The 14,669-nt window shown below is 42.2% G+C and overlaps 1 protein-coding gene across 2 annotated transcripts in view; it reads right to left on the reverse strand.

The window, feature by feature from the left end:
- Window positions 1–586: 586 nt before the first annotated feature.
- Window positions 587–14,669, reverse strand: part of LOC105838792 (dipeptidase 1) — an 84,232-nt gene continuing 70,149 nt past the window's right edge. For both annotated transcript variants that reach the window (XM_028190319.2, XM_028190318.2), the window contains exons 10-11: window positions 10,074–10,209; window positions 587–3,629 (exon numbers count right to left, since the gene is read on the reverse strand). In XM_028190319.2, the coding sequence (XP_028046120.1) occupies window positions 3,513–3,629; window positions 10,074–10,209 (253 nt within the window). In that variant the 3' untranslated portion in view covers window positions 587–3,512. The remainder of the gene's footprint in view (window positions 3,630–10,073; window positions 10,210–14,669) is intronic.

Below are 14,669 nucleotides of genomic sequence, written 5' to 3' on the forward strand. Positions count from 1 at the left end.
TTTTTAACGAGCTCGTTAGGGCTCTGGGAATGACCGGGAAATTAATTATCTTTGAAAAGCCATCCGCGCTCATCCACGGATACATAAGGAGACGCTCCCGCTATCTCTCTTTTTCCAATTCTCTTGCTCGATGACCATGCATTCACATGTGAATTCCGTTGATGATCAGTGGTCGTCGAGTCCTTTATTTTCTACTAAAATAAATTGGTTCCCTTTATATAAGATGACGACTCGAGAAAATTATATTCGTTTAAGAGTAGCATTATTAGAATAATAAAATGACCAATTAATAATAGTAATATTACTGACTTTAACATCTTTGAAATGTGTGCGATTGAAGCACGTATGAGCTTTGCTGAATATTGCATTTTAATTCTGATTGCTATTAAAGATGACATTTGCATTAATCTTGTCGATATTTCGATCTCTCTTTGATTTATTTTAGTATTCTCACACTTATTGGGATTCATATAATTTTCTGTGAAAATAACGTCGCAGACATCAGCAATTCCGACTGCAAATTGTTAACGCTACTTACCTAGATGTAGAGGGGGGGGGGGAGGGATCGAAATAAATGAGAACTCGGTCGCTTTTGCAACGACGGCGTCCGATTTGCCGTAGATTTATTTTTTAGATACCAGTAACTTTCGAAATCTTACAGGATATTAGTTACGAGACTCGCGTTTCGCCGATCCCCTTCTGCTCGCATTGCAAATTATCGTTAGATTCGGCCGTGCGCGAGGGATCGACTCGATTAACTCTCGATTGTATCATGTTGCCTTTGCGTAACAATAAAAACAAATGAAATCCGAAATTTCACACATTTTCACGCACGTTCCCCGTAAAGCGTAATTGCCCGGTAAAAACATAATTAAATTTCTGTTCTTTATTCCGGATAAAAATGTAACTTGCAAATACGTTTCCGGCACACATTTTTTTTCTCTATTTTTTTTTTTAAACGATTCGCGCTGAAATAGAATTTGCCACGCAATGGAGAATTAACGACCATATCGTCGTGGCACAAGGGAAATCGATGCGTTCATTCGAGGCTCCGATGTAATCACCGAGCTCTCCGCTATGATGAAATTTTGGTGCAAAACAGAGTTTATGCGAGAGCGTAGCCGCACGAGATAAAAATATCTTGCGACTCATCGGAATCGCGTTTCGACAGTGCGATATATAATTACGGTATAGAATTTAAAAAATTCAATGTTCAATTCGCGACGCATTGTACGCGCCGACGTGTTGTGTACGCACGTATTATTACGTTAACTTCGATCGTGCAAAATCGTAGGAAAGGCTTAACATTTTATACGAGCAGCGTACCATACCCGCCGACCTGGTCGACGACGTCGTCGCTAGAGAGTTGCGCTTCGCGATTAGCCCCGTTCGTAGCTTCCCGATTGATCGCGATTGGTCAAGCCTACCATCTGGAATCGTGGTCGGCGAGGTTAAGAGGTCAGGTTTGAAATTAACGACAGAAAAAAAAAAAAGGAAAGAAGAAACACCGCGAGAGAGTTACGATCGAGACTAGTAAATTTTTAGCTGCTACCCGGCGAGACGCGACTTCGTGTGCGCTCTCCGAGTTTGTAGATTAAAAAGGATCGAGGACACTCGATGACCTGGTTCTCCGATCCAACATGGCCGGCTTGACGTTCTGGAGGAATAATATGTTTTTCGACTTCAGGTACCATATGTACAAGTTGCATTCGTTCGCATACGCACGACAGCCACGCGTCTCTTTCTCTCTCTCTCTTTCTTTCTTGGTTTTACATTTTCGACAGTCGTCCACTCGCACTCGAATAATCGACAGTTACGTCGTAAGTAAGTCGGTGATGTATACGTAGCATAATTATTGACTAGGACAGTTTTTGGTTCCGGCTTCGACGAGGAAAATCGCTGAGTACAAATTTTTTTTTTTTAACATCAAGTATGCCCGTGGCTAAATTGTTAAACGTTTATACAAACGCGTTGGTCTTCGTATCGCAGTGATAAGGTGCATGTTTCCGCCTCGTTGTCGTGCTAACTTCAGATATCTCGCCCCTCGCATTTTCTTTTTTTTTTTTTCCGTAACCGCATTAACGGCTCGACTAACTGCTTCAATTGGGTCTTTCGCCAACGAAGCACGCGAGGCACGCTTTCTCGTTTGACTATCGCATGACGGGTGTATGTATCAGTACCGCAACACCATAACGGTTTTCAATTTTATATTATGAAATCGTATACTCTCTTATTCATTAAATTTTATCCAAAGTACAATTTCGATTGTACGGAGCAGCGTTGCCGTTTAAAGTAAACAGACGATAACGCAAGTCAAATAACTCGAGCGAGTCAGTTACAATGCAGGAGCACTAATTTGTAGTTACTGCGTAAAGCTTGCACGCGCTGGTGTTATCGAGCTCACTTAGCGTAATTTTGCGTGTATTTCATCATACGGTATACATTTGATTTTGCTTCTAGGGTAAGTAATTAAATTGTATAATGGCTCGCCAATAGCTCGTTCGGGTAATCAATAGCACTACAATAGCACTATTCGTGGTAGTTTCAAATTAATGGACCGCCGCTTCATTAATACACCGTGCATTATTATTGCTCATCATCGATTAAACTGGACACGGTTAATGAATATTAGAATCCTTTCCAAGTCGATTGAATTAAAAACTTATTTCAATTAAATCCTAATCTCTATATGAATATGGAAGCAATTAGATGTAATTCTGATCGATTCTGTCGCACATTTTTTCCTTCGCGTTGGCATTATTAACATGTTTATTGATGAGAATTATTGTAAACGTAGCGCCGATGTTAGTTATACGTAATAGGGAAAGATCGTGTATGATATGCAACGCTGATTACATACATATTACGTACAACAGATACGCGATAACTATAATGTGGGAAATTTTGTTGCATTACACGCGCGAAGCAGATAAAGGTTGAAAGACGGACGTAAAAAACTTGCAAGTTAGATATCATTTTATATCTCTAGGAATATAACTTAGGTACGCATCTGGTCAATCTGACTGCAATTTTTATTCGCCTTGGTGCCGCGGTACTGATGTTCCACTGACCGTCTCGATATCTTTCGCGAGCACTCATACCTCTTGTTTCCGGGTTGCCTGGCGGAAATCGAGTTTATCTACCTACTTACGTACAAAGATGAAAATCGTGAGTAACGTCGAGAAGGATCGAAGAAGGTAAGACGGAGAGAGAAAAAGAGAGAGAGAGAGGGAGGGAAAGAGGACGCGTGTACTTACATATCTGTATGTACAGCGGACAGTGAATTCTCCAGGAGACACGAACTTAGGGGTAAAGTTGTAAAGGGTGAGTTTTATTCTCGCTGGGGCAGTGAACTTTCGCCTCTCGCTCTTTCGCTTCTCTCTGTTCCTTTTATTTCCCTCTCTCTTTCTCTCTCTCTGTGTTACTTATCTCTTCGTTTCCGTTTCGAACACTCGACCGTTCGCGAGTTACATTCTCGCGGCGGCGCTCACCGTGATGAGCATTCCGACGGCTTAAGGCGCCATCAGACGCTTTATGTTATAACGGCAGTAATCGCGACCGATTATGTCTTCCTGTGGGATCTCTTCCTCCAACGGCTCCATACCTTCCGCGGCCAGGCTGTCGCGAATCTGCAACACACACACAGAGAGAAACGCTACGGTGTAGTAAATGTGATTTATTGACTGCTAAAGCATGGCTTATGGTGATTTACACGTTTAACCCTTTGATACGCGATACCGTAGTCGCCGGCCCCTGCATTGAAGCATCCATCTGGCGCCCATGGAACAATGCTACCAATCATAGTCTACAGCCGTCGATCACTCATTGTAATCCGCGTATACCTGCATGCCTATGAATCGCAATCGAGTGATCCACGACGTTAACGGCGTTCCCAGATAATTCGAAACTACAAAGGCTTTCGAAACGGTTAGGTGCACGTAAGAAGCGGATTAAATCGCTCGTATCGTCGGGCAAGCAGATCGAAAACCGACAGGGGGTCCATCCCATTTTTCTCTCAGCGCATTCCGCCGGTGGCTTGCGGGAAAAAAAGACCCCGATGAATTTTGACGTCGCGTCGGGCTCCCGTGAAACCCGCGAGGCGGCGAAGATGGAAGACCTCGCGCGCGCACGCGCCCCGTGAATGTTCGTTCTCAGGAAAAATCGTGTGCCTGGCGATTGCCGTTGTAGGTGAGGTGAGAAATAAAAAGGTCCCGAGCGCGTCTCCCGGGACGAGCAAAGTCCGTGAAAGGCAAAGCGAGCGCGGGCGCGCGCACACAGGGAAAAAAGATCGGCGGTGGAGGGGTAAGGGAGGGGGGGGGGGACGTATTTCACACGGGCATGCACGACGCCCATCAATTTTCGGTGAACCCCATTAACCTTCCCGCGCGGGCTTTACTCGCGAAAACGAAGCTTTCGACGGCTGACGAACGCGTCAGCGATGCTCGCGACATGCCGCCCTTTTCCGCGTGATGACGAAAAATCGCCGTGACGTATACGCGGCATGGATCAAAAGTTGCACTATCCCGACGAGGGATTAACGCATTTGTAGTCTGCTACATCGGCGATGGCTGTTTACGTGTGCCAGCGACAAAATGAGATCGACGATAAGAGGATTGAAAGAGAAACTTATTCATGCTTTGAATGATTTTTCGTCGTTTGCTGCGATGTTTACTACGATTTTATTCCCTCTCTTTTTTCCTCTGTCCCTTCTCGACTAATAATTCCAGAGAATTCCACTTGTGATGGAGATTAATAAGTTTAAGTTAGATGTACCTTCATTAATTAAACAGGTACAAAGAGAGAAGGTGCGCTGCATCTGCAATATTTCCGAAGAGAAATGAGAGAAATGAATGTTTCATACAGAGGAGAGGTATTAAAAAAAAAAAAAAAAAAATAAGCCATTAGATTTGAGATCCTGCGCTTTTTCTGCGACGCGCTTCGTAAGAAGTAAAAATTTTTTTATAGTACGGAACGGAGGAGAGTCTTTCTGATTGGTACGGAAATAATTTATCGATCGAGAGAGACCGGGGATATGAAAAGCTTTTATTGACTTGGAAATGCCGGCCACGTTTTTTTCCCCGCGTTTTGTAAAATTTATCTCGCCTTCGTAAAGTAAGAAGATGACATTCTTCGCTCACGGGCTCGATCCCGGCGGCATACATATTAGAGGGATGACGCGTGAGCGTAAATTTCACTCTCGCCCGAAATCTACCCCGCAGTTTTTCAATTAAACGAGCGTCACAGGAAGACGGCGCTCCATCACAAATATTTACGCCGTGTAAACGCAACTGCAATTTTTCGATTCATTGGTTACCTGCACTACGAAAGGTCAATATTGTGCGAAGAGGCTATATGAGATTATTGTCAAAAGAGCGAGTATCCCTAAAATAATTTCTTATAAATAAAAAAGGGTATCGCAAAGCTTTGAATTTTTACCAATCGAAATAAAGAAATACGGCACTCGAGTAAAAAAGATAATTTTTTTAATATCACTTAAAATAAAAATCGTAATTACGTTTCGTTCATTGTGTTTACTTGTTTCTCTCTGTCTCCCGTATTTCAATGTAACATACAACTGAGAAATGATTTAGAAAGAAACATCTCACGTGTGCTACGTTGGACGTTTATACACGTCATTTTTGCTCGGCCCCCCATGACGTAAACCATGTGTACGTAAAGCTTCATTTTGCCGCTCTGTTGAATTTCCAATTAAACGAATACAGAACGATGGTGGCACGCATCTCCGGCTGCGAGACAACGCAGGAAGGGACGATATAGGAGAACGTCGACAGTCTAATCAAATCCACCTTTATTGTCGCTTTCATGCCTCGGGCGCGTAACGTTACGGCACTTGTGATATAAACGCCAGCAATACGGACGCCTCACAGGTGTAATAGTCTTTTCTTTGGCAATCTCTCTCTCTCTATATATACTCTGTTTTAAAACTAATTTTTTCTCCTTTAAAATATCGAGCGTGCGCGCTGAAAAAAAAAATTTAGCGACTAAGAGATTAAAAGTTAATAGATGTTGAAGGGTTTTTTCCTCTCATAAATGCGTAGAATGTCTTGTTACTGTTTGCATTTGTTCTTGTTGGAGATAGAATTACATAAAGTTGAAAGCTGAAAATTTCTATTGTAAAAATTAAATATGAAATGGAGATTATTTTTCAACTTTGATATTTAAGTTTAATGCTTAAAATTTAAAAATTAAATACACGATACGTATATATCGGTACAATATCGCGGAGAGATTATTTCCTCCTAAAAAGTAAAATATTATAAAAATGCAGAACAAAAATTTTTCATATTTAAAAGGTATCATCTCTTTCTCCGTTGTACTATGATTACTAGAACATCCCGTATGTAGTATCATGATTTATGTACCTTCAGAAAATATTTTCACGGACGAGAGAGAGCATGTCGTTTTAAATGTAGGATTAAGATATTAATGGATAGATCTAAAGTGCTTTATAATGTGTCAACGCCTCGTCAACACATTATAATTCATATTTTTGTTGGAGCTGAATTGCACAGAAAGTTTTCAATTTCTCTTGTGAAAATTAAATGTCACGAGTTATCTTTAAATCATTGCAACTAAAAGTATTTTTTCGAAATTGATATGTCACTTGAATACGTGTACGAATAATTTTACTCCGTGCTGCATTTTATATATCACATTGTAGTATTATTAAATTATATTATTGAGCGATATATACGTATATATATATCTAGAGAGAGAGAGAGAGAGAGAGAGAGAGAGAGAGAGAGAGAGAGAGAGAGAGAGAGAGAGAGAGAGAGAGAGAGACAGAGAGAGAGAGCTATATATTGATCGCACTACAGTTTCATATTCCTTAAAAATAGACTTTGGCGGATGATGGTGCATCATACTTATCGCTACATATTTTACGTGCCTCGATATTTACGAGACGTAAAATTGTTTTGACTAAATAAAACGTACGTAAAACGAGGATGGAATTTGAAATGTTTTCGGCAGAATTTTGCAGTGGCGAACATCAATACGCAGCAAGCTAATAATAGCACGGTATGCGCGACGCTAATTGCATTATTGCGTGCGGTATGTTGATTACCAACGGTTTCGGTAATGAAAGGGTTTCGATGATGGGAAGAGAAAAATCTTAAGAAAGGAAATTTATCGAAATTCAATTACGCTTTTTGTAAATCGCAAATTTACGCAATTTTTAAGAAATTATATCTTTACTTTTATAGATTGAATTAATTATTTTAACAAAGGATATTATTCTAAATGTAGTATTAATATAATTGAAATACTGTTACATGAAATAATGTTATTTCGTATTCTATTATTTCCATTATGATTCCGTTTCTGTTTCTGCTCTTACAAACATTAACGGCAAAGGTAAAAGGCTCTGTTGTACGCAAATCTACATGTTTATAAAGGAAAAGAAAACAGCTTGCACGTGGTATAAACCTCTTTCGCAACATTTTTGAAATAAATTTCTTTCTCTAAAGAGAAATAAATATGAATAACAGTTATTACAATTTATCTTAAGGAACAAAGGGAAGCGTAAGTGGAAGAAAATAGGAAAAACGTTACCTCACCTGACGTTAACGTGTTTCGAAGTAGTACGACAATTTCCATAATGCGAGTGTGCATGACACTGATTACATTACGCCCGAGGAATTTGCCCGACTGTTTCCGAACGACTACTTGCGGCGGGGCGTTTGTCGGAAGGAGCCGCGGTCTTACGCGAAACAGTATCAAAGTTCCTACGGATTCCGTCCCCTCTCGTGCAAAGGAACAATGGCGGAATTGAATTTCAAGGTAACGTAATCACCGCCGTTTTGTTCGCCGCGCCGCGCGCCGTGTGCCGTAGGCACGACCATTTCAGCAATTACGACGTTTCTCGCCTGCTGTGTAACTTGGTCCACCGTCGATGGTCGTGGAGAACGACGATGAGATTGGTTGAAATTGCTCAAAAGGATTTGCCCTTCGCCCTTCTCTCTCGCCGACTACGTTCGCGATGAGAAAAGCGAAGCGCAAATTTGGTGCACGCACGCACGTAATGCGTGCGTCTCGGGTAAATAAGATCAACGCGACGACTTCTCCGCGAATTTGCACGTTGGGAATTGATGGCGAGTTGCCGCCTCTCTCTCTCTCTCTCTCTCTCTCTCTCTCTCTCTCTCTCTCTCTCTCTCTCTCTCTCTCTTTCTCCCAAGAAGCAGCAGGATTCATAAGCGCGGAAATTCCACGTGACTCCGCGCTACAAATTATCCCTCCCCGGTTTAAAGAGTCTCATTTTCATATTCCGATAATCAAATAATATTCTCCGCGGCGCCGGATCTGGAAAATTGCATCCGTCGACTTAGATTGGAATAATTTGAAACGACGCGCCACGTGGAACGCGCGCCTACGCTTATAATACGCGTCCATTAGGCTTTCCATTGTGCCTCGCGTCGCGACGTTATAACGGCGACGTTCCCGCGAGCGCCTTCCCGCGCGCCGTCCCTCAAAGCCGCGGCTCATTTTTTCGCGACGCGACGATAAATCATCGAGGAATTCAGGGAGTAATTTTATTAATTTCCCGGCTATCCGAGCGATCGCGCGCCGCGTTTTCTTTGTTCCCACGGAAAACCGACGCTCGAGAATTGTCGGGCGCGCGAAATGCAAAATTTACGCTTTCACGCGTAATTCACCGTGGCGTCGCGTTTATTACGTTACAATTCAAATATATGTATATACACAAGTATATGTATAATATGCACATTCTTCTCTAAATATAATAAACGACTGCTGCTTCGGACGAATAAACCCCACGGTTCCGTTGACCGCACACCGCGCCGCAATTAAATTATCACAGTAATTTCAACAACGGCCATCCTGAGCGTCCTCAAACATCCGGAACATCCGGCGCACATAATTTCTCACATCATTCCTGTCGGGGCGTGTACCACCGGGTAATATCCGGGACTGAAACATTTTCAGGCGCGCCGGAATTCTCGTAGGACGATCTGCATTCGACTGCACTCCGCGAAACTGGGCGTTCAGCATTGAAATATACGAGACATTAATCGAGTGGCCAAAGCGTGCAGATGCCGAATTAAATTAGAAGGGTACGGGAGAGGGGGGGGTTAATTCAATTTCAATTTAGGCGTTGGAGAATAACGACGTGAATTTTTAACGATACGTTATCCATCGACAAACATCGGGGCGCAATGTTATTATAATCGGATAAACAGGCGAAAATTCGATCCTCCGGGCACCGCTGCAACTTTAACTCCTCGAGCGAAGCATTCGCGCCGATCTTCCCTCTCGTTGTTATTTCGTCAGGAAGTTAGACAGTGGAAAGTTATTACGAATTATCTTTTCGCCTTTTTATTAAGCGGAGAACAATTGCGATTCCCGTAACTTGGTACGTAAACAAACGTGCCTCGAGCGTTGAGTTTTAATTAATGTTGACGAGCGAAAGAGAGTTCCAGGTGCGACGACCCTCCCTCGAAACGTCCGAGCTTATCTTTCGCGGAGTGTACTTATATTATGAAACGTCAGTGTTGAGCGATGCTGAGCGATACTTCAGACCCGTTTAATACATACGTCGTGTGTAGTCGGTGCCTGTACGTCACGAGCGCAAACAAGATAGAGAGAGAAGTAGAGAAAGGGGAGGATCGGATGAGGTTAGTGGATGGTGCCAGTTGGTTCTACGACTGGCAGCACTCCAAGAGAACAAAAATCACGGTCCGGCTTCTCTCTCTCTCTCTCTCTCTCTCTTTCTCTCTTTCATCCAGCGATGCAGCGCGCAGACCGGATGCATGATTTGTGTGCTTTATTAAATCCGATATTGGTCGACTCGGCTAACCCGAACCAGGCCATCGGTTATTTCGTGGCAGAAACGAGCACTCTCCTCCATTCTCTTCTTCTCTCTCTCTTTCTCTCTCTCTCTCTTTCTCTCTCTCTCTCTTTTCTCTTCTTTCATTGATACGACTTTTTCACTTTCGACACGCGTCCGCTCATTTCATCAAGCTGCCGCGAGAAGTTGAATGTGAGAAGAGATGATCCTCTTCTCCCTTTCGCTCTTTGACTAAAGTATAATTTACCTGTTCCACCGCCTTGAACACCCGTATAAGATTCAGACCGGCCAACTTCTGGATGTCTTTCTCCGACCATCCATGCGCTAGCAATTCCGCGAAGAGCTCCGGGTACTTGCTGACGTCCTCCAGACCCGATGGTGTCCTGAGGCAAAGAATTTATGATGAGACTTTATTGAGACTCGCAGATGAGACCGCGAGGTGATCGATTGGAATAGAAATGTCACAGAGACCGAGCTGTCGTCTTCTTTTCTTCTACGTGAAAATTTGAAAAAGCTCAGAACATTAAAGACATTCGGAGAGATATAATTATAATATCTTATATTGATGTTTGCGTTGCTAATATTAAGTTGAAAGAAATGCTACTTTCAACATTTTCATTAAGTTCATCAATTTTACGGAAAAATTTTCCGATGAAATGGTTGAAAATAGCATTATATGCTTTTCAATTTGATTGATTAATCGCTACTTGTTTAATAAAAAATTCATTCTTCTTTTTGAAATGAAAAAGCGATGGAAAAGGATATTTCGTCGCGGCAACGAAACGACAGCTGGCAACTTGTCAACTAGGTACAACTTTTTGCCATCCAATAGGATCGCAAATAGGTACGGGATAAAAATGATTTCGTCGCCCTTCATCTCTCTCCGAAAATATTGTTTTAAAACAGTGCGCTCTCGGTGTCGCGATAAATTTTCGTCGCCGCTCGCGCCATAAAAGTCGATATGGAAATAATGTTCGTCCCGCAAGCTTGCGAGTGTACGGTGCCGCACCAAGGCCACAATTTACGTGAATATTTCCGCTCGATAAGATAGGGCTTTAATGAAGCAGAAAGCATCAGGAGTTTAAATTAGAAAACTACTTGAAACTTTTATGGGTCCACCCCCGGCGAAAACTCTTTCGCGTGTCCCCGCGTATTATCGCCGATGATTTTACGGGCGCGTGCGATTCCTCTGTCTGTTGCACCGCACACGTGGTGACTTATATTTTCGTCCACTTGAATTATTCAGTGTGTTCATTGTATAAGTACGACCTTGACGAGCGCGCGCCCGATCGCGTTATATTGTAAAAAAAGCTCTCATCCATGCAAGCGACGTGGATTAAAAAAAGTTAATTAATATGTACCTGTGCGAGATTAATGATGCAGCTTTTATTACCGGTATTTTCAACGATAGTGTCTCTTTGTCGAGGGATAACACCTACAGAAAAATATTCTCAAGCTAAGGAAAGCAGTTGCTCATTTTTTAGTTTTTTTTTCTTTTTAAATAATGGTTATCTTTGCAAAGAATATCTGTTTAATGAGTAGTCTTGAAGTACATTCATCATTTACTAGAAACAAGTAATATTTAATTATTTGAATAAACTTTGATGCATGTGCACAGAAAAATATGTACTCTAATTAAATAAATTTTACCTATTTCAAATAAAGTTTATATATCCGTAATCGTAAATTCGCTACAAATTTTAAATTTATTCAAAAAATATTTCAAATTTTTAATAATTAATCGAAAATATTAAGTTAAAATAAACATTCAATTTATTTATTTTTACTCTTTTGATTCAGTTTTATAATATTCTTCAAATAAATATAAATGCTTCTTTCAAGCATATGATAATGAGTTTTTCTAAAATTTGTGATAAGTATATTTTAATATAATATTATAAGAAAATATATTTTTTATATTAAAGATGATTATTACGTATTAGAAGAACAAAAATAAATCGTTTTGCTTGGCAGTGGAGTTGATATTCTTCTGTGTACAGAGAGAGGACATCCGCTTCACGATAAACCAAACCCGCTCGCGTTTCTTATTGATTAAATATCATTTATTCAAATTTTTCCCCCGTATTATCTCGGACACATTTCTCCCGCGAGCAAATGTTTAGTTTGAATTATTTTGCGAAACGCGCGGCCGCGATCTCTCTTCCGCGTTTCCCCCGTTTCTCCGCGATATGAGAATTATCTTTGCTTTCAACCGCCCGCGTTTTGCTCTCCTCCGGCCGCGCCGTTTCGCCTAAAACAATTATTTGCAGAGTATCGCGGCTGCAAAAATTGGACGTTGCTCCGCTGCGCGTCAGGTGGCATGCGGGGGAGGAGAAGGAGAAGAGGAGTGAATTCGCGCGGAAGAAGGTCAAAGTACAATAATGAGGCAGTCGGGAGGCAGTCACGGATAAATTATACGAGTTACTTCGGGCGGTTTATCCTTCATTACTTTAATTACCAGTACGCCGGGTGACTGCGGTGAACTTACTTTACCGCTGAGAGAGAGGCACGCCGGGAGAGCGGTTCCGCCCTCCTACCTTGCGCGATCCTCACTTGCAAGAGCGCGGGTGAAAATGTACTACCAAAATTCATCCGACTTAACGTAAAGAATAATGTACCCTCTGCGGAAGAAATATTCTTTAAAATTACAGGAAAGAAGTTACGGATTTTTATTTTGGCACGGAACCATCTTAAATTTCAAAAGTATCCCCTTTCCTATCTTTCACAGGTGCCCCTGGGCCGCCTCGTATGCCTGAAAGCATTAAGGGTTACGTCGAGATCGTTTTGCGAATTGTCTGAATTACGGTCGCAGGGAGTCATCAATTTAAATTTCAGTTTTAGCCAAGAGATCACATCTCGCGTTCGTGATTCAAGAATACTCGTTTACGTTTGCGTAGCTGGCTTTACCGAGGCAGTCACGTTCGGGAAGCGCCGACTGTCGCGTCTTTCGTTTTCGCAGTCGTCTACGGTAAATTTCGTTAATTTATCTCCGGGATATATCGTTACGCGCAGTCGATGTCTCTTTACCGCGAGGTTACATTGAATCGTTACTGACGGCAAGCGCGAAAACGGGGGCTGATAAAAGTGGTTAGACTGAATTTCGACGTTCTCATTATGGGCGTCACAACGAGAGCTCGTAGAAGACACGGTGACAACACGGCGCGGGGGTGTTGGAAGCACGGGGGGGGCGAGAGGGGGAGGAAAACGAGCTGTCGAAAGCTGCTCGGCTGACAATGTCGGGCCAACAAGAGCGGTTAGAGACTTATTCATGGGGCGTCGTGTCCCGGCTGAAACTGGCAGTTATGTAACTGTATATTGTACGCATCGGCCGACCGCATTCGGAGGGCCGTTATTCCAATTTCGGAAATTTCCAAATCGAGTATGTCCATCATCATACGTTTACCGTAAACGCGAGATGATCGCGCGTCGATTCGAGAGACGGTGCGCTTATAATCTCCGATATATTTGATTTTGCTCCAGGGTATTGTGGCTTTTTGAAAATACTTATTAGGCACGAGATATTTTGATGAATGTTCACGCAAGGTAGAAATGTATGTTTTTTTTTAAAACGTAAATTCCTTCAAACAAGAGAATATTCTGTATGTATTTGGTTCACATATATTTACTGTTTATGAACTTATTTGAAGTTGTTTTTTACGTGGTCAATGAAGCTCGTTTATACAGTTGTCCCTCGGGTCTCCGCACAGATAGAGAATGTTTTATTTAAAAGTTATTATAAGTGCAAAACTTTGTTCAACATATAATTTCTTTCGTCCATGATCGGAGAAACAAATGGAAACCGGGTCCCCAAAGGGTATAATATTCAACATATCTAGCTCGCACTATATTTTTACGATGTTATTTACCAACTGGTAAAACTTGTTATCGGACCGTACGTACAGTTTTGACTGTCAAGAAAATGATAATCAAGGAAGCAAGATTATTATTATTATTATTATCACGTACGAGAAATTATTCGACATACACACGACATACACATCTATGTGTGCATGGAAATTGTTATGTAACGACAGTTACAAATAAGTAATCGTGCCCCGGGCGACCGTACACTGATGAAAATATTGACCTGTCGCGAACCGCTTCGTCGTTCGAATGTAGCCTGTCGAAACGTGACGGTCCGAGGAACCGGAGTGCCGTAGAGAGCTTGTTGGCTGACCACGGTCACGAACGTTGTTCCAATTCGGAATATTTCCAATCCTATCCGCCGTCTCTTTGTCGAGCGGATGTGACGTGCGTTTTCCCTCTCGCGCGCGTGAACGCTTGTCGTCGCGACGAGATACCAGGCGGCGAATTTATGCGGGTTAAATCGGTGTAGAATAAAAAATGTATTTCACGTAAAAGACCGTCGGATTGTCGAACAATGACGCGGTTAAACGATGGATCTCGCATTCGCCCTTCTCGTAGAGCGCTCGCTTTTTTACTTTTTCGTCTTGCTCGTCTACCTCGTCTACCTCTATTTTGCCCGTCGCTGCGACCGAATCGAATTCAAAAATGCCGTTTCCGCGGGAAAATACGTTTCGCACAACCCCAGTGACAGTGATTTATGGACGGGGATGAAAAGCCCGATGCCCGTGGTGGATCGTTCCGCGGGAGGAGCGACACGCGGATCTTGGTTTCCCCCCGGGAAAACCCGAGGCAGGAAGTGTCCATCGACGATCGCGTCGTCCTTTTTCGCGATCGTGACTTGGATGTTAAGCGACGATAAGACTTTGGACGTAACATTTACCTTTTGCTATCGAGTATATATATATATATGTAAGCTACACAATTTTATCTGCAATTCTCCTGTGCAATTTAAAGTTGATTATTTCTTAGCGCAACA

The sequence above is a fragment of the Monomorium pharaonis genome, chromosome 8 (assembly GCF_013373865.1).
Source record: "Monomorium pharaonis isolate MP-MQ-018 chromosome 8, ASM1337386v2, whole genome shotgun sequence".
In the NCBI taxonomy this organism is placed as follows: Eukaryota; Metazoa; Arthropoda; class Insecta; order Hymenoptera; family Formicidae; genus Monomorium; species Monomorium pharaonis.